Source organism: Cucurbita pepo, chromosome 4 (genome assembly GCF_057944985.1).
Source record: "Cucurbita pepo subsp. pepo isolate OVF chromosome 4, ASM5794498v1, whole genome shotgun sequence".
Lineage (NCBI taxonomy): Eukaryota > Viridiplantae > Streptophyta > Magnoliopsida > Cucurbitales > Cucurbitaceae > Cucurbita > Cucurbita pepo.
The window spans coordinates 9061778-9081920 of record NC_141801.1 but is presented as its reverse complement, the minus strand read 5'-3'; the positions used below and the strand labels follow the sequence as shown (position 1 = coordinate 9081920).

The window sequence follows — 20143 nt, the reverse complement described above, 5'->3', positions numbered from 1 at the left end:
ATAAATCAAAAAACAAACCCTCCTAAACCGAAGTTCATAACTTAAGATTATCATGACATCGAGTCACAATGTACTCAATTAACACATATATATAAAAATCAATCACTATAATATAAATATTTTACTCCATATAGTATATACATAACAATTGCCAAGAAACCAACTACTGCCTTTATTTAATGCTATTCATGTTATAAAGCATAGATTAAAATAAAATATTAATTATTCTAAAAGAAAGAACAAAACAAATTATTTCTCTAAACTTCAAAAGATCAAAAAGATATGTTTCAATTTTGAGATAGTTACAGGTAAGAAGATCCTTGAGGATTTCATCCAAAGGTGCACACAATTGGAGAACATGATACTACACAATTGTATTTCCACTTCTTCTCTCACTTACTTCACAGACTCATTTAGAAACGTTCTTAAGCCAACCATGACTAAAATGCCTGAAACTTATAGGTCCATATTTGAGTTTGTGCTTCAACCACCTTCATTACGGTCCAACTTTAAACGAAGTCCATTCAACCTACGACGTTGAATATGCAAAGGAAATTGTATCAAGAGATTGATAAGACAATACAATAAGTTACTAACAAATCATTCGAGGTACTTAGACTGGCCCTCGATGAGAACGCTAAAAAGCTGAACCATTATTCAGTAAGTTATGAGTCCTATCATTGGTATCTATACTCATGGTGTGACAAATGGTGTCTTTTTTTATATATTCGTTGATATTTATACCATAGAACGGAAATAAGATTAATTGTTAATATAAATGTCGAACCCTCTGATATATTGTCAATAGATGTTAATTCTTTTTTATAAACAACTCCCTTGTTACATACTAGCATGCTTCTATCCTAATAATATTCATTAATTCGTTGCTAAAGATATTCTCTAACAGATTAATATTGCTTTAACATTCATGGTGGTAAACAGGAAGGGATAGAAAAACTGACATCAAGTAGCTGGCACTTAGATCGGAAGAGGATAACCACGAAGATATGTCGAGTCGACACCGGATTCTCTACCCAATGCTACCCTTCCTGTCCTTGCCACCTACGAATAAAGAGAGAAGAATTCAGCAATTAGGATTGTTGTATGTAAGCATTTACATGCACAAACATAGTGCTAAAAATGTAACCGCTGAAGCCCACCGCTAGATATTGTCCTTTTTGGGTTTTCCCTCCTAGGCTTTCCCTCAAGATTTTAGAACACGTCTACCTTATAAGAAATGTTTCATTCATCTCTCCATTGGCAACCAATGTAAGTAAAAACATTAAATATACCATAATTATTAGATTTTAGATTTAATGGTAGTTTAAGATGGTATCAGAACAAGAGAACATTTGTGTTCGGCCTCACATTATATTTGTAATTTCTAAGATTAAGTTAAGAAAACATTAATAATCCAATATTCAATTTTTAAGGAAAAAATCCTAACAGGAATTATTTCTCCAACTGCTAGTCTAAAAGAGATCGAAATCAAGTACAAACCTCACATATCCCATATGGCTCCAGCAACCTCTGCAATGCGACCATCTTGTTTAAATCCCCAGTGAGCTGTGGAGTAAATATGAAGAATTGTAGCATAAGAATCGCCAGATCAAAAGAGAAGGAAAAAAAGACCATATAAAAGTAGAAAAACATTCTTCAATACTTACTTTGGCACTTATACTATAGAGAAGTTATACTTTCGCTTAACATTAACATCAAGCGCTCTAGTGCGCATTTTCTTAAGGGGTAAGAACACTTTAAGGGGTAAGAACACTTCAGTGCATCATTGTTAATGCTCTAGTGCGCATTTTCTTAAGGGGTAAGAACACTTTAAGGGGTAAGAACACTTCAGTGCATCATTTTTTCCCCTTTCACAGCTGATTTTAAGCAAATAAGATTACACATTTATTTTCAATATTCTGTTAGCAGATAATGTCATCTTTAGATTTTCCCTTTTGGGCTTCTCCTCAAAATTTTTAAAACGTATCTGCTAGGGAGAGGTTTCCACAAGAATGTTTCGTTCTCCTCCCCAACCGATGTGGGATCTCACAATCCACCCCCTTCAGAGCCCAGCGTCCTCGATGGCACTCGTTCCCTTCTCAATCGATATGGGACCCCCCAATCTACCCCCTTCGGGACCCAGCGTCCTTGCTCGCACACCGCCTCGTATCCACCCCCCTTCAGGGTTCAGCCTCCTTGCTGACACATCGCCCAATGTCTAGCCCTGATACCATTTGTAGTGGCCCATAGTGGGAATTTGTCGCAAACATCATTCCTTACAAATTGTAGTATTTCTTCAATCATTATAGATAACTCTTTTGCTAGAACAACCAACTTACAGAAATGAATTTAGTCCAAATTGAGCTAGAAAGTGTAGTATTTCTTCAATCAGTGAATTAGTTTGGAGGAAAAAAGATCCCCACTTGCTGCTCTACTGACGTTACTACATTTATAATAAATCACGCACATAATAGTCTTAGCCGCATAAATATATATCTGCATTTATGCAAAATTCTCTATACCACATCAAGGAAAGAAGATGACCTGAAGAGTAATTGTATGATCAGAAACATCAACAGCTTTTGCACGGAAGATGTCAGCAATATCGAGGACATCCCTTCTGGCAGCTGCATTTACTGCAACTTTTATCAACATTAATTCTCTTTCAGCGAACGGCAAGTGCGTTAGATCCCGCACCTGAAGATGTCATCCCCGATTATTTTATCAATCATGAACTAATACAAGTCGCAAGATCATAATACTGTAAGCTATGCACTTTTAAGAATCTCACAAGATTATTCATGGAATTTTTTTTTTCTCAACATAAAAGAGATGAAATATTATTTAGAGGAATAGAGTAAATAACAATGCCACCTATTTTTTCTCAACTGAACTCATGTGAAAAATAAAATAAGCATAAATTAAATATAACAAAAAAATAAAATCAAAATGAACCATAAAATATCTCAACAAAAGAAAGGATATGTTAATCTTTTAGGTAAGGGCCTTCATCCTTCAGAACCAACTTATCTTTTAGTAAGTTTCCCGCACTAGTTACGTAGTTTAAGTAGGGTACTATGGGTTTTGTTTGCTTTTTGTTCTTTGAACAATATACGAACTTATGATATAATGAAAAGATACATGTGTTCAAACAAAACAAACCCCTACAGGAGAGAAATAAAGTCATGAAAACTAAGAAAACGAAAATGAAAACGGACAGTAACATCATTTTGTAAAAATCTAGGTATCATCCCTTCCTATTCTTTCTGTATTATTACCTAGTGTTAGAGATTTATTTAGTCAAATGGCACAGGCATCTCTTTCAAAAAATTAATAACTTGCAGCGATTTGGGTCTATTTGATCCCTAAAATTTAAAAATTACAAATTTAAACCATAAACTTTCAAATTTTTTAAAATGAACATATCTACTGAACACAATTGAGTTTCCTTTAGAAAAATTCAAATTGATGTCTAATAAATTAATTAATTTTTAAAAAAATTTAAATTCTTCAATAACCTACTAGACATAAAATTGAAATTGAAAGTTTAAGAAATCTATTAAACACAAAATTGAAAGTTTAGAGACTTATTAGACACTTTTGAGTGATCATATACCAAATACACAAACTTCAAAGTTCAGAGACTAAATTTGTAATCTAACAGGAAAAAATAAATACTAATTAGGATCATGAAACCTCCAAAGTGAAAAACATTTTGCCTACAATACTTTCAAATATCGAAATGTAGGAAAAAAAATATATTTGAAGCATTAGTCAAGGCAAGAAACTCAGTCGTACTAGCATTTAAACTTTATCAATAGAAAATTACTGAACATGCTACCTCATGAAGATCTATTAATTTATGAAGCTGCTGAACCAACTTTCCAATTGACTCGTCAGTTCCAGGAATGACTGTTGTGATACGAGATAATCCAGCCTTTTCTGCATGTCCTACAGCAAGACTCTGGAAATTTTCCAAATACAAAATTATCACGACGCCGTTGAAAATAAGAAAAAGTTCGAAGTTAAGAATATAATTAGAACCTACCTGAATGTTATAACCTCTTCTAGAAATAATCCCAGTAACAACATTGAGAACTCCAGGATAATCGTTTACTAGCATAGATAATGTATGTGATTGAAGACCACTTGACTGAAAGTTAGCAGAACACATGAAAAGTTAAAAGAAAAATTGCAGAAGAGATAATCTACAAACTACATAAGAAGGAAGGAATTAAAATGACAAGAAGATAACATTTTGATAAAAAGAGATGCAGTATATGTACACAAGAAAATGGCGCAGAAGTTGTGGATCATTTGACCTAAAACTAGACCAACTAGAAAATATCCCATCACTTTTACTGGAAGGAACAAAAATTTGCACATTACCGAACATTGAGGTTCATAATCAAAGCCCATCTTCCTTGAGGTTCATATTCGATGATTGAGATGTCTTGTTTCACATCGGAGAAGCTCATTCTTCAATTTTAACTTCGTTTCGATTTCTTCTCAAGGAAAAGTTCCAAGAAACAGCACTTTGATTCCAAAGATAAGCAATGGGAACCTCTTTACTGAGAGATTGATGGTAAAGAAAGGGATTTAAGTTGAAAACTTTGTGCTTCCAACCAAACCTCCTTCCAAAACAGAGTTTTGGCTCCCCTCCCAACTCTACCTTCAATATGATTGTAAACCAGATTCTGCAAATTTTGAATAGACTTCCATGGCCCCTTGGAAGTTTGCAAAGGAACTCTACCCAGCTTGAGGTCATAAGTCCGGAACCAAATTTTGTAGCAATAATTCTACGCCAAAGAGCATTCTTTTCTTGGTGAAAACACCAAATCCATTTGGCCAAAATTGAGATGTTCCTTTCGTGTATATCAAAAATCTCCAATCCTTCATCAATAGAGGATTGTATAATGGACCATCTGAGGAGGATGCCCTTTTGACAATGCCTCCCCTCCAAAGAAAAGTCCTGTACTTTATGGATTTGTGACCTTGGATGGAGCAAGAAAAATGGAAAAATAATAAATAGAAAAATTGTAAGCGTAGCTTGGATAAGAGTGTGCCTACCTCCTTTTGATACATGAGAAGCCCCCCAATTATTCAAATGCTTCTCCACTTCTTCAATAACTGGAGCTCAAAAATTTAGGGTACAAGGATTGTCATTCAAAGGGAGACCCAAATAGGTAGTTGGCCAAAATCCAATCCGGAAACTAAAGGGTGAAGCAAGACACTAAGCTTGCTGCGAGTCAATTCCAACACCCAAGAATTCCTTTTTCTGACAATTAATATTTTGACCCGAAGCTCCCGCAAACTGGATGGTACGAAAATGATTGTGGAGATGAGTTGCATTTGAAGAAGAAAATAGTATGGTATCATCACAGTAAATTGGAGGTCGGTGATGGATAGTTTTTGTGGATCTTTTCTACATGAAAACCTTCAATCAACCCTTTTTGTTCTGCTGATAAGAGCATCCTACTAAGGCAATCAACCACAAGCATAAATAAAAAAAGGAGAAAGGGGATCTCCTTGACGAAGACTTCTAGATGCTTGTGTTATTCCTCTAGGTTTACCATTGATAATAATGGATAAATTCATTAATCGGAGAAAGAAAGAAAAAGAAAGAGGCTTTACACGAAGGCTTTCCTATAAAAAATCTATATCCACCAAATCAGAAGTCTTCTCTATATCAAGTTTTATGACTACTCCACTCTTTTTCCTTCTATTCCACTCATCAATGATCTCATTGGCAATTAACCATTTGTTTTGCAACTCTGATGCCATATAGCTTCCTCATTGGCAGAAATAGAAATCAACTCCCCTTTAATGGAACTTCTTTGCTGTATATTACCAATTGTCAGTTAGGAAGTCTCCTCCTTAGAATCAATGGCTATGAGCTCTTGGTGAAGGTTAGCTTTCATACAGATTTCAGTTGGAAGTCTTTTTTTTCTCCCAGCCAAGTGCTAGTCAACGCATAAATCACGAGAAAGAACAAAGAACATATGTTCTCACACATCCAACAGAGAAAGCCCTCGAAGGAAAAACAAAATATAACAAACAACCTTATGGTTAAAAAACTCAGGTTAAATATCGAACTTGACTCACCCAAATGGATGACGTTTCAATCAGCACTGGTTGGATATATATTCAGCGAAATGTCCTAATACTACTCAAGGAAATAATAGACATCCAGATAAATTTGCCTTTAGAACTACAATGGAAATATTTGAAAATTATATACATACATCACCATCATAGAGAACACCCCAGTGAGCGTCAAGAACTTGATTTGAATGAAAATTCTCATATGGCTCCACAGGATACACATCTCCCTGCAATACTCACATTAGAGTTGTGTTCAGTGAAAGGTTAGAACATTTCCCAACCAAAAAATAAAATAAAATAAAATAAAAAAGGGGGAACAAGCATCCCAAACAAATTGTAGAAAAATCTCGTAAAGAAAGTTCAAAGAAGTCAGCTGTCTTTTTTTCAAATATAAGAATCAATTTTAATTAGAGATAATAAAACTGCATAAATGGATCAACGGAGTTTAAAAAAAAAATCAATCGGCAAGTATATAACAATAGGATTGAGTAATTATTAAAAAAAAACAAATGAACACTTACGCATCAGAAGCTGAAAAAAAAAAAAAAAAAAAAAAAAAAAAAAAAAAAAAAAAAAAAAAAAAAAAAAAAAAAAAAATCCTGCATGTGGATAGTATTCCTCTTTTTCACTTTAAAGATCCTTCTCTTCCGAGCCAACAAAGTCAGCCAAAAGAAAGCTCCACAAGCATTTAGCCATAGGACTTTCTATGCCAATTCCACCGATGACCACAAAGGTTTTGCACCATAAACTGAAAAGTGGAGTTAGGATAGGAGAGATGAAGGTTAGTAAAGGTTAAAAGATTTTCCTAAAATCTGAATTGGTGACCTGGCTGGAACAAGAAAAGATGGCACGGTGAATCTCCATTGTTCTTGCAAAGACAGCACCAATTAGGTTCACAATGTAGTAGTATGCATTATTATGTATATTAGAGTATTGTCTTAGATTCAGAGTTTATTAGTCTATTTGTATAACTTACTATGTTAGTTTAGGCCTCCATGCTTACCCATATGTATGTAACCTATATATGTGTGACTTCACTATATTAAGTTTAACGAATATTTTCCCAATATTAAATTAGACAGAAAAAGAACACAGTTTTTGAGAACGGAGGAATTCAAGAACTGCTTACAAAAAGTTGGAATGATTATTGATTCTCTTTTAATTAGAGAGAGAGCCACAGAAAAGTTGGATTTTAAGATGAGAGAAACCCTGGATAACTACACAAAAGCAGTCCTAAGTACATATAGGAAAAGGAGGCTATAATGCAAGCCATATTATCAGCAACAAAATTATGCAGCTCTATCAGCAAAAAAATCACCCAAGGATCCTAAGCGATCATTCCAAATTTCCAATACGTTTTTATTCTCTTGTCCCACCATGCACCACAGGTCGGCCTCTTCATTCACACAACTCCAAAAGGGCATCTCAACTAAGCGACATGCAAGCATGTATCCAATAGATCTCTTTGTCTAGGCCCGTCCAAGACTGCACTGGTCACACCAACTCAACACAATCAAGCAGCTAAAGAAATTACCAATCAATCACTGCAACCAAGCACACTTCAAAAGAAGTAAGGGCTCACACTCCACAACCACTTGACACCTTTTAATCATGTATTCAAGTATGTTCTCAACCTTAGCTTAGCCATATAAATACAAGGCTACCTCACTAGGGCAGTTTTCTAACTACTTTCGATTTTTTCTTTTTTTTTCAACAGACGTTTGGAGTTTGCTTGGTTTGTAGCAGAGATTGTGGTCTCGTGATGGAAGAGGTTTTGTTATGTTTCATCCTATACAACATGATAAGGGTTGCGCAGACATTTTTTGCAACTTGGTTAGAGAGACATTGAAGAATCTTTAAAGGTTCTGAAAGTCATTGGAGGTGGTTTAGTCCCTTACCAACTTTAATATCCTGCATTAGGCTTTTATTATTAAGGATTTATAATTGGAGACCTTTCTTTCTTTGGTCTTTTGTTGTTTGTTTAGCTTCGGTTCCAGGTTATTCCTTTTGTGGGCCTTTGTTATCTTTTGTTTATTTCAATAAAAACCAAGTTTATCCATAAGAATGTTGACAAAGCTTGATCCACCCGTGATACTAGCATTTTTTAAGTACTATTTCTTTATCATATTTTATCAATAATTGAGGATCAAAGACTACTTGGTGAGCAAGGAGTGTAGAAATGGTTGTTTGCTGGAGGTGGAGAAAGAGAGATAAACGCCAATCCAAGTTGGCAAAGTCTAGTCGCTAGGTTAATTGGCACTTGCTTTTCAGAAATGCCAATCCAAGTTAGCAAAGTCTTGAGGTAAGGCACAAACTTTGAACCTTTATAAGAAAGAGCAGACTTTTGTATTTCTCATTGCAGTTGATACAATTTTCTCACTTCTAATTGTAAAATTAAACATGCTACTTCTGTCGTAGTATCTCTAATCTTCCCGTTTATTATTATTTTTGTAGCCCTAATAAAAGTTCATAGTTAAAATACATACTTCCGTGCTTCAGCAACTTTGAAGAAAAAAGGTTTCATCAAACCTTTCATGGAAAAGAACAGAAGTACATACGGTTGAGGTAGAGATGTTGCCATTGACTGATTGAATTGAATCCCCTACAAAGCCTTCAACCGGCCTTGAGTCTTCGAGATCCGGATAAGAAGCTGCTGAGAACCTCCAAAAGGGAGCTGTCTCCCCCATTTTCTCCCTTCTCAATGCTATCTATACACAGTCAAACAAATTCAATGTACATGAGATATGAAAAATTGTTTATCCACATGCACATGAGAAACTTAAGCAAGGATATCGTACCAAGCTATAATCAATATAACATAGCTAAAATTTCTATTTCAGATATTTAAATATGTATAGATAGGTACGTGTAGTAATATATATTCATTACAATATATTAGATAATCTCTAGGATATTATAGACAATTATACTTAAAAGCCTACTAGAAAAAGGTTCAATTGATTTTTTGTTGTCTCCAATGAGAAAAATTTATTGGACAAAAACAAACATATACATACGTAAAATATGGTAGTCATGAGTATTTTGGTTAGACGTACACTAGAAGGGTTAACATCAATTCTCACAAAAACTGACACCCAGCAGCAAGGGAATAGAAGAACTCTCCAACCCACTATCTCTTTTAGATTTTTGTACTAAGCATCATAACTCCCTTGCTGTCAAATATCAGTTTTTGTGAGGGTCCTTCCAAAGTCAGAGGGCTGGAAGGCAATTGGAGCCAATTATTTAGTCCTCTGAAATGTCCTTTTCACTGAAAGGTAATTGGAGCCCATTATTTAATCCTCTGAAATGTAATATTTTCAAGAGCAGTTAATAAGAGAATGATTCAATTGGGTTTCTCTTTTTCACACTGTGGGGATGCACACTGTCTATGGATCCACCCCAACCAACTCTTCTAGGACGAGGACCTAACAAAGAAATTGGGAAAAAGAAAAAATACGATAGAGATTTCAAAAAGATCTTCCGTCTCAATCAATTATGAGGGGAAGAAACCTTTATTGAAAGTTAAGGACTCTAAGGTTCCTCAATGAAATTGTTGACTTGGAATATGAGGGGGCTAGGAAGGAGGGAGAAAAGGAGGTTAGCTGGGGAGTTGTTAATTTGGGAGCATCTGGTTTTGTACGTAATGAGAAAAGTATTGACGGTTCCTTTGATAGGAGTTTGTGGGTAGAGTGGGTGGGTTTGGAGTCCGTGGGACCATCTAGGGCTAATTTGGTTTTATTGGATGGTGGCTTGTTTAAAGCTTTTGAAGTGGTGCGAGGGGTCTTCTACCTTTCTGTGGCTTTTGAGTTTACTAACTTGAGGGTGAGTTGGAGACCATTATTTAGCGTAGAGTACCCAAGTTTGAGATAAGAAATCAAGGTCAAGTGGGTTAAGGATGGTGACGACAATGCTTCCTTCCATATAATTGGGCGAGAGCTAGGAGGAATCAGAGCCTTATAGACTTCATGGATTAATGTGGGAGTTTTGACGGAGGATAGAAAGATTGAGGAGGAGACTCTATCTTTATTCTCATCAGGCCCCCATCTTCCAAGGTTCCTAACTCTTCTTTCAATGACGACGTTATTATCGAAGAGGTTCACTCGAATTTTAACACCATTTGAACAGGAATTTACACGGAAGACCAACAAATAAGTCACGTTCTATTTTCCTTAAAGGCCATAACGGTACTGGGGGCACTCTTTTTTCTCGAAGTTTTATCCAATCATTACTTAACCCTCCTTCATCACTTAGAACCAATCAATGTTCAGATGTTGAATCAGAAGTCAGTGATATTCCAGAGTTTTGGAGATTATTTAAAAAGAATTAGCTTTAAGAAATAGTTGCAACAGCATACCCCAGCTATGGTTCTTGTTCAAGAAAAAAAGGTGGTAGGCCCTTTCTCAAGAAGATTCATTAAATCTATGTGGAATTCAAATGAGATAATTGGGTCCAAGTCAAATTCTTTCCAATCTAGGGAAAATAACCCAATCGAAGACTCAGTCGATCGAATGTATTCTTTTGTAACAAAGAATCAGTTTGAAAATTTCTATATCTCTATTGCCCCGCAGTTGTTCTTTTTCTTGAACTACAAATTGGCTCTTCTGTCAAGAGTTTCATTAAATCCATATGGTCTTCAAAAGTCATTAGTTAGGAGAATGTCGGTGTCTTTGGTCGATCTAGAATTTTTTTTGGTCAAGTAGTTCTTCTTTGAAGGTTGGCTCACTCGCAGTTTCAAAAATTTGATCTTAAGATTCTTCCAGCTCAATTCATGGGTATCTCCTCCAGTTTTTTGGATGGTCAAGATTTTCTAAGTATTCCTTGTCGATCAACTTGAGTCGGAAAAATTGATAGCTTAAGGATTTCTTCTTGGTGTTCTCTTTCCAAGCCTTTTGTTACCTTGATAGTTAGTTTCTGATTCAGAATACATTTATAGTTTATGTAATTTGTTTGTTTACTTGTTCTTCACTCTTTTCACTCTTGTAGAGTTTGTATTTTTTGAGCATTAATCTTTTTTCATTTTTTCAATGAAAAGTTTTGTTTCCCAATCAAAAAAAACTCCACTTTTGTATTATTTCATATTATCAATAAAATATTTATTTCCTCTCAAAAAGGAACATGCAAGCTTCTTTAGTGCACTGTCTCCAACTTTGCTCCTTTGGGAAAAAAAATTACTATTCTTCTTTATCAGGCTTCTTTTCTTCTTTTTTCAACTCTTCCACCTCCTCTTCTTTACCCCACTCTTCCTTCTCTTTTCTTTCTTCTTTTCCTCATGTCAAATATTGTTTTATTTTTTTTTTTTATAAAGAAGTTACACCAACCTTCAACGTGACACTCACCTCACCTTCTAGCGGTGGCCCACCATGGAGAGTGCTATGTTGAAAGTGCTCGTCATGGTTATCTTCGAGGCATAAAGGACTACTATAACCCTGCCCCCTCTCACTGTAGGTGACTACTTAGGCTCACCTCAACAACAACGGTCTTCTTTCCATAGAGTTTTCCTATGATTTTTGAAACATCTTTGCCCGTTGTGAAGCCCTTATGTAACCTTCTGATTGCGTGGACATATCTCATTCTCCTCTTTTTGTATGTCTTCAATTGATATATTTCTTGTTTCTTAATAGTAATAATAATAAATAAATAAATAAATAAAAAAGAACAAAAAATTAGAGTTCCATTTGATAGCTTAGAGCAATGGTATAACATAACTTTAAATTACCCAAGCTAGAAATGGAGTTGGAATGTCGGAGCTCTTGATCATTCTTCTTGTTATAGCATTTCAAATCATTTACTTTTAATCGATATTAATGCATGCATTAATAACCCCCATTAAGAAGTGTGTCTCCATAAAAAATAGATCAGAACAATGCACTAACTTGATGATAGCTCAATTGATCAAGGCATTATAACTTCTATCAAAAGGTCAAAATATTGAATCTCGATCCCATAAATTGCTAAAGAAACAAAAATGTCAGAACAAATATAATATCTTTACCTTTCCCGTTCTAGCAAGTTCTTTAATTCCAAACTTGCTGAAGTTTCTTTCAACGGCAACCAACTTTCCAGGATCTCCAGTCACCTTAAGACATCAAGATGAAACAAACCTACTAAACTACTAATAAATAGAACATAGGCGACACAAATGAATATCTAGCATTAATATATATATATATATAGATAGATAGATAGATAGATAGATAGATAGATATAGTTCCCATTAATAAAAAAATGAAAGAAAAACAAGAACATGTGAAAAAAAAAAAAAAAAAAAAAAGAGCCAACAAAAACAAAGAAAGTGAAAGGAAGCCCGAAAACTAATTACAAAAAAGTGCTCCAATCCAACAAAATAAAATTACATAATTACAGAAAAGCCTATTTACCAACGTCCACAAGGAAGCATTGAACTTGGCCCCTCCTCACACAATCTCTCCACCTCTCTAAAAGTCATGTTATTTCTTTCAACCCAAATTCCCCAAACAAAAAAAAAAAAAAAAACAAAAAAAGACCAGTTTGTCTCAGCACTTTTGTCTCTCATGAAAAGGAGAACTCAAGAGCACTTCCTTCATCAAAGAATAACAATATCTCCTCTAAGCCAAATGAGGTCAACCTCTTATTCCAAATTGACTACACAAATGGTAACCCCACAGCAAGTGGTAAAGGTCTTTCTCTTCCAGCCTAAAACGAATACAAAAGCAATGTTGCAGTTGCAACACAAAGGAAGGGTCGCATTGAACTAGATCTACAATGTTTATCTTACCATGCAAGTCCTGCTACACAAAAAAAAAAAAAAAAAAAAAAAAAAAAAGAAGAAGAAGATAAATAAATAAATAAATTTCTTTGAAATTTTAATCTTCTAAATAACGGCAAAAGCTGAGACAACTTGGGGTGGAGAAGGGTCAAATAGAATGAGAAAGAAGGGTCAAATAGAATGAGAAAGAAGGGTCTACAGGAGAAACCTCCGAAAGACCAAGAGACTAAATCCTAGAGTTCTTTCTCCCTAGAATTACATGCTCGTCTTACAAAAGGAAAAGAAGAACCGTCACATCAATCACCTCTCTATAAGAAGAGAAGGCGACAGAAGCCTAAGGATATCGAAGAAGAGGGATCAGAAGGAGAAGGAAAAATCAAAGCCTTCAAATATTGCTTCTTCTAAGAGAGGTGATATAAACTAGGAATCAACTCACAGAAGTGTCCATCTCCCTCCCAACAATCTTCCAAACCCACACCTTCCCCAATGGAGCATATAATAAATTGAGATAACAAAGGGAATTAATATGCAATAGCTTTCTAGAAGTTTGTACCCGATCTCTTAGAACCACTACCTACCACTCACTCAAAAGGATGCGAGTCATTTCTGCTCACCATAACTTTGTACCACTGAGCATCAGGATCCATGAAGAACCGAACAACCAAATAGCTTGCAACGCCTCATTGCATAATCTCAAGCTCTCAATTCTTAATCTTCCTAGTTCTACTGGTTTCACCACCAACTCTCACTTAACCAAATGAGACCTTTCGCCTCTTCAACCCCCTCCCACAATAAATTCCCCATCAGTCTTTCAATAGACTTACCACACCCAACTCAAATCATGAATTTAAGATTGCCATACAAAAATCTCTCATTTTAATAAATAATTCAATCATTTCCAACTGGACAATATTTTTGTAACCCTTTTGGGATGGGCTTCCTCACTTTCCTCCCTTTTGTATCATTTCATTTAATCAATTGAAATTGTTACAAATCCAAAAATAAATAAATAACTAATTCATATTGTCAAACTTTACAAACATTTTATTCGGGTTAAATTACAAATTTGGACCCTATGGCTTGGAAAGACTTAGAGATTAGTCTCTATGGTTTTACAACTTGAACCTTCATTGGATAGCATAATCAGCTCAGCACTGCACCCAAATTGATTGAACTTCTTTTAAACCCAACATTTACCTTTCTCGCCTCTCATCAGTTTGAAAAATAGTTCCAATAAAACTATTCAAACCACTGAATCTGATTCGGATGAAAGTTTAAGTAATAGAATCTACTGCTCTTTTCTTAAAATGTAAATGCGTCGTTATCTAACCAGATTAATAAAGACTACAACTCAACACACAGCTTCTAAAATAATGGTAAATAACTAATCCAACTCTTTAGGCTAAGAATCTCCCATATCCCCAGACTTACAAATATGAATTTTTATAATAATAATACTAATAATAATTTTTACCTTAAAGAAAATAGTAGAACTGATATTAATTAATAAAACGGAAAAAATACTTTTGAGATATTGACATGTTTTTTTTCTGACGCTAACATTCAGACAGAAGGCTGATCATCGACCATGCAATAGATGAATGTTTTAAAAGGATCTGAAGGTAGTTACCTCAATAGTCAGTGAATGTTCTGAAGTATCCACAATTTTTCCTCTGAAGATATCTACTAACCACATTATCTGAGGATTAAAAAAAAACGAGGTATAAAACAATTAAAAATTGAAGATGGTGATGCAGTAAAGGAAATTGAAAGTTCTCATAATCCTCAACAACTTGATATTAGGTATTTTTTACACACAAAATAGTAGCATATTCTATAGGAAACGGAAAGATCAAAGTTCTCTTTCTTTTTTACGTGAAACAAATAAAAAAGACATATGAATCAAATAAAAAAGATACATCAAAAGTTCAAAGAAAACAAATTCCTTAACAGAGAGAAGAAAAAAAAAAATATATATATATATATATATATATATATATACACAAAGATCCGACAGGTTTAGCACTTCTAAGAGAGGCCAAAGTTGCATCCAATCAATGACCCTTAAAATGTGAAACCGTGAACCAACAAAAACAGTCTTCAACCAACAAGGGCACTATATCTAAAACTGAGTCGCTCCATATGTACTCTTCTTTTAATTGATTCAAAAATCAACCATATCCAATGTTCTTTAAACCTCAAGGCGCACTAAGGAGCAATAGCTTCATCGGGGCATTTTTGTGGTATATTTGGCTAGAGAGGTATTCGTGTAGGACTTCCCTTTCTTGTAATTTCATTTTATGATTTGGTTCCTTCCAGCGAGAGAGAGAGAGAGAGAGAGAGAGAGAAGCTGTCCTTGAGAAAAATGAAAATAAATACATAAAACAAGGTCATGCACCTATCAAGTACTGCACCATGAGTACATAATATAACAATAACCAGAAAAGGCAGATTTTAGAGGGCAAATTTTCCAATTAATGTTGAAAAGAGGGAGAGGATACATAAAATTTTGGCTTTCATTCTGTTAACTAAACATCATTAAAATAAAACTAAATAAGAAAAAAGGAAAGGAGAATCAGAGGAATAAGGGGGGGAAATAGTACTTAGAAATATTGTCACAAAAAGAAACAGAAATTAGAGTTTAAAATTTTCCTTGTGCATACCAAAATGGCTCTTTCTGGCGAGAATATCGAATGACAATTAAAAACATAATGCAAGTCATCACCTCAGCACGAGTACTTGAATCTGCATTGAGTTTCATAAGCACCAACTCACGCTCCACTTGGGGCTCTTTTGAGATATCTTCCACCTGATAAATTGAAATATCTTAAGAGTTTAGAGAGTGTTATAAATTGTTATTTTTGGAGGGAAGTTTTTCATGAAACAAATGACCCAATAGTGGGTAAATAATACAAGATAAATTTCTTTCAAAGAAACTAAATATAAAAGGGAAAATAATTAAAAGATATATGACTAATGTTTCAATCTAAACACAATTATACAATTATACTATAAAAAAATCTACAAATAGCAGCATGGCGGCACTACTCGTTCACTTCACCAAAAATATAGAGGAAGCCTCTGCATTGAGCTGATAATGTTAATCTTTCCATGCATGACTTCCTAGGCAAAGATTCTTATCTTCCTCAAAGCTCTCACCTTCTGAAGCAAATAAAATAAGGAGAGCTAGGAAAAGGAGAGGCACATGAGAGGAGAAAGAACGAGCTAAAGGAAAACCTAATAGAAGGATTAAGGCTCCACAAAACGAACATCTCTATAACCCAGACAAATGTAAACACCAGCAACAAAGAAATCAAAGAGGAGACATCTTAAGCTTCTTATCTTGTGGCATGTAAAATTAAAGTTAAAAGAAGCGGAATCAAGACCAAAAAAGATCTTCTCAACCAGAATTGATCAAATACGTTGACAGAGTGTCTCCAAATGAAGCCTTTTACCTCTGATTACCTTTTTTGAGCATAAACTTCTATAATCCTCTATGTTTAAAAAAAAAATCAAGAATACTGACCCCTTGATCAGATTTCAATTTGTAAACGAAGGATCTCCTGTCTAGCCAGAAAACTCCCCTACTTCAGCCTCCTCAAGTTTCTTCAAGAATGCTCTCCCAAGACCAACAACTACTATCCCAACTAGCACACACCAATCCCCTTCGTCAACAGCAACCCCGAAAAGACAAGGAAATTGTATATAAAAAGATTCCGAAGTAAAGAACGATAGCATAAAGAATTAACCAAACCTTGATAACATTGACAAGTTTGTGTAGCTGCTCCACAACTTGTCTCAAGACATTCTCTGTTCCAGTAACAACAATGGTAAACAGAGCCTTATCCTTGTTCAATCCGACGGCAAGTGACTCAATGTTGTAACCTCTCCTAGCAAAGACACCCGCAATTCGGTTTATAATTCCACTTTCATCCCCAACAAACACAGATATAGTATGTCGCTTCACCCTGAAAGCAAAACAAAAGAACACAACGTCACCTTCAACTTTGTAACATGCAGGATGAATTCTTAAGAAAAAAAAATACTATAATTGAGGAAAAAGATCCCTTTTAGCACTAAAAAAGATGCAACAACCCAGTTAATAAAAAAAATGGGTTAGATTTTTCACCAGGAAAATAAAAGGTGTAAAATTACAAATTTAGCCCCAAAAATTTAGTTTACTCCATCAACTTTAAAAGTTCTCACTAGGATATAGAATAATTCATTAACACCATTACTAAGACATTGATGTGGCGCATAGATTGAACCAACAAACAATGAGTTGCACAATGTGACACAAGTGAAGAGGCTAGTTAGATAAAATAAGGGTGGATAAACAAAACAACCGGTGTGATGATCAGCCAAAATACATTTTAAAACAAGTTTTGTGGCCTACTTGTGCTCGCTTGCTCTTATTTGTCAGGCTAGCCCACCCCTATTTACCATCTATTGTCACGTCATGTGAAATCATCATTCGTTAGTGTACTCAATATGCATATCATCATTTAAGCAACGATGGTACTAGCAGAAATTTATAAGAATCAAAATAAAAAATTCAAGGATGTAAGTAAAACTTTGCCACAACTATCAAAATTTAGAAACCAAATTTATAACTTCACTTGGAAAAGAAAAAAAAGTTGCATGAAAGGGAATTACTACAAAATAACAAATAAGAAAGAACGATACTTGGTTCCATACCAATATGCTGGAATATCCTTGCATTCAACTGTGACAACAAAGCTAGAAAGCACGGCTACTAAAGAGAATGATGGAAAATATTTTCTCTCTTCTTGTTGTCAACAATTGAATGGTGGGCAAGATTCATGCACGACCGTTAGCAGGAAAGTATTTTTCATTCAGAAATAGATGAGTGAAAGTGAACTTGATACTCATTAAACTGCTTTGATACTCAACAATTACGTAATTACTCTATTTCCGCCAGTGGGAGATTTTTTCAGTAAACCTATTAGCCCTCTCTGTCGCAAAATTTCATATATCAACAAAATAATGAACATTTCTCACCACTAAATAAAACGATATCTTAAAAAACGTCAAAGACAAAATGAACGATGAAGCAACCAAGCAGACAATACTCATAGTGTTTCAATAAGTGGAAAACCGAAAATAGCCAATAAAACAAGATACTAACGAGAACGAAAAACAAGAAATAAGAAAATTGAAGAAGAATGAACAGAAGGTTTTGCAGAGTACTCACGCTAAACGAATGGCAGGACGAGAGGAGTCGCTTACAGTCACTACATTCTCATTAACAGCAGCAGAAGAAACACGCAGCCTCGGAAGCTGAAAACTGCTCAATTTCTGCGCTTTCTGGAAGCCACCAACCAAACTCTTGGAGAAGACAAAGCTAGAGGCAAGTGATGAATAGCAAGAGCTGTGAGCTTTCGCAGAAACTGGGCAAAGCGATATGGCGGCCGCCATGGCTGATCGATTAAGAAGGAAACAGGGAGTGAGAATGTTAGAAAAGAAAACCACACAGTTCCTAGAGTGGAGTATCGCACACTAGCCGAAAGAGGGCATTTGGCATTCCTCGCCTTTTTTTTTTTATTATTTATTTATTTAATTTTTTTTTTTTCTTTTTTTGTCGTCCTCGGATATGTAGATTTTGGTGTCGTGGGCGGGTCCCATTTAATTTGTCGTGATTCCCATATTTTTATTTTTTAAAAAAAACAATATTTCTAATACATAATTTCTAAAAAAAAAATGTAAATAAAAAAAATGCAACATAATATATAAATAATAATATTTATAAGAAAAAATTTAGGCTAAATTTTATTTAATAGCGGAAAAAAATGCAAAAAAGTCGTGAAAATGTAATATTTAAAAAATTATTTATTGTAACTCGTACTAGATATATATATATATATAATATGGGGCGAGGAATTGGTAGAGATGGGGAATATAATCTCCGTCCCTACCACTATTTATCTAATGGAGAGAAATCTCTTCTCGTTACCTCCCTCGTTCTCCAATGTTTTAATGATGACCGTGACTTGTGAATATTTGATATTTGCCGTTTGTAAGACTTTAATTATTAATTTAAGATATATGGTAGATAATTGAGATATTTTTTAAAATAATTATAAAAAAACAACCGGACAACTTAACCCAACCTAAAAGTAGAGATATGGGTTGAATTGTTTTCGAATTGGGTTGTAAACTCTATTTTAAGTTTTTATTAGATTACTTACCATTAAAAAAAAATCTTAAATTAGGAAACTTACAAACTGTGATGATGATATATTAATGATATGGGTTTTTAGTTGTCACGGGAGGGTAAATGATATAGGAAGTGAACGTCAGTCCAACAAATAAATGGGATTTTCAGATTGGGTTGTGAATTCTATCCCTGACGATTATTCTATCACATCAAAAGTTCCTAACGTCGGCTTACGAACCAGGTGGGCGTTGTATTGTAGCAGCTGACTGTTGTGGCTGTGCTTGGCCGCCAGCTTGTTCTTCAACCATGTTCGTTGCTTGTGTCATGGCATTCATAACATCAGTCCAAGGGGTATCGGTACATCCATTGTGATATGAATCTGACTACTGATCTTTTGCATGTATCTGAAGAACTGATTACAAGGAGCAAGGTAAAAAAGATTCAACATGTCTGTACATTACATCTTGAGCAAGTTAAAATTTACAAGTTAGAAACAAAGATTTTTTAGCCTAAAAATCTTTATAATATTAGCATTTAAATCAAGAAAATAATTGAGTGGCAATAAACCCCAACTGACATTGGAAAGTGATTAGAAGACTCTTCGTTGCTTTATCCAAGCAATGTTAGGAACCGCGACTCTTTACAATAGTATGATATTGTCCACTTTGAGCATAAGCTCTCATAGTTTTGCTTTTGGTTTTTCTCAAAAGGCCTCGTACGAATAGAGATGTATTCTTTACTTATAAACAGAAGCCAAAATTTGTTTCTTCTCCAGATTTGAAGATTCAGATGATGTTTTGTATGTAAAAGAGTATGTGGGAGATGAAAACATTCGGAATAATCTTGATACTGTGTATAAATAAAGTCCATAGTCAGATGTTACTTGCATTTTCTATGTGAACCTACTACCAAAATTGTGAGATCCCACATATGTTTGGGAGTATAACGAAGCATTGTTTATAAGGGTGTGAAACCTCTCCCTAGCAAACGCGTTTTAAAAACCCTGAGGAAAAGCTCGAAAGGGAAAACCCAAGGAGAACAATATCTGTTAGCGGTAGGTTTGGGCTGTCACAAATGGTATCAAAGCTAGACACCGCGCGATGTGCTAACGAGGA

General features: G+C 34.8%; 1 protein-coding gene across 1 annotated transcript; it reads right to left on the bottom strand.

The window, feature by feature from the left end:
• Positions 1–270: 270 nt before the first annotated feature.
• LOC111784080 (acetolactate synthase small subunit 2, chloroplastic) lies at positions 271–18391 on the bottom strand. Its single transcript, XM_023664907.2, has 13 exons — positions 18066–18391; positions 16605–16818; positions 15576–15659; positions 14481–14549; positions 12098–12181; positions 8664–8813; positions 6246–6332; positions 4049–4153; positions 3842–3964; positions 2545–2697; positions 1501–1566; positions 963–1062; positions 271–529 (listed from the first exon to the last, which is right to left on the bottom strand). Exons 1-12 carry the CDS (start codon positions 18287–18289, stop codon positions 979–981), a joined length of 1443 nt encoding a protein of 480 aa, XP_023520675.1. The 5' UTR covers positions 18290–18391; the 3' UTR covers positions 271–529; positions 963–978.
• Positions 18392–20143: the final 1752 nt, after the last annotated feature.

Excerpts from the sequence above, each read along its gene's own strand:
- LOC111784080 (XM_023664907.2), bottom strand. The coding sequence starts at position 18,289 with ATGGCGGCCGCCATATCGCTTTGCCCAGTTTCTGCGAAAGCTCACAGC. Across the intron at positions 14,550-15,575 it reads ATTCAAGTACTCGTGCTGAG|ATAATGTGGTTAGTAGATAT; the intron begins GTGATGACTTGC and ends TTTAATCCTCAG. Across the intron at positions 1,567-2,544 it reads ATCATACAATTACTCTTCAG|CTCACTGGGGATTTAAACAA; the intron begins GTCATCTTCTTT and ends TTTACTCCACAG.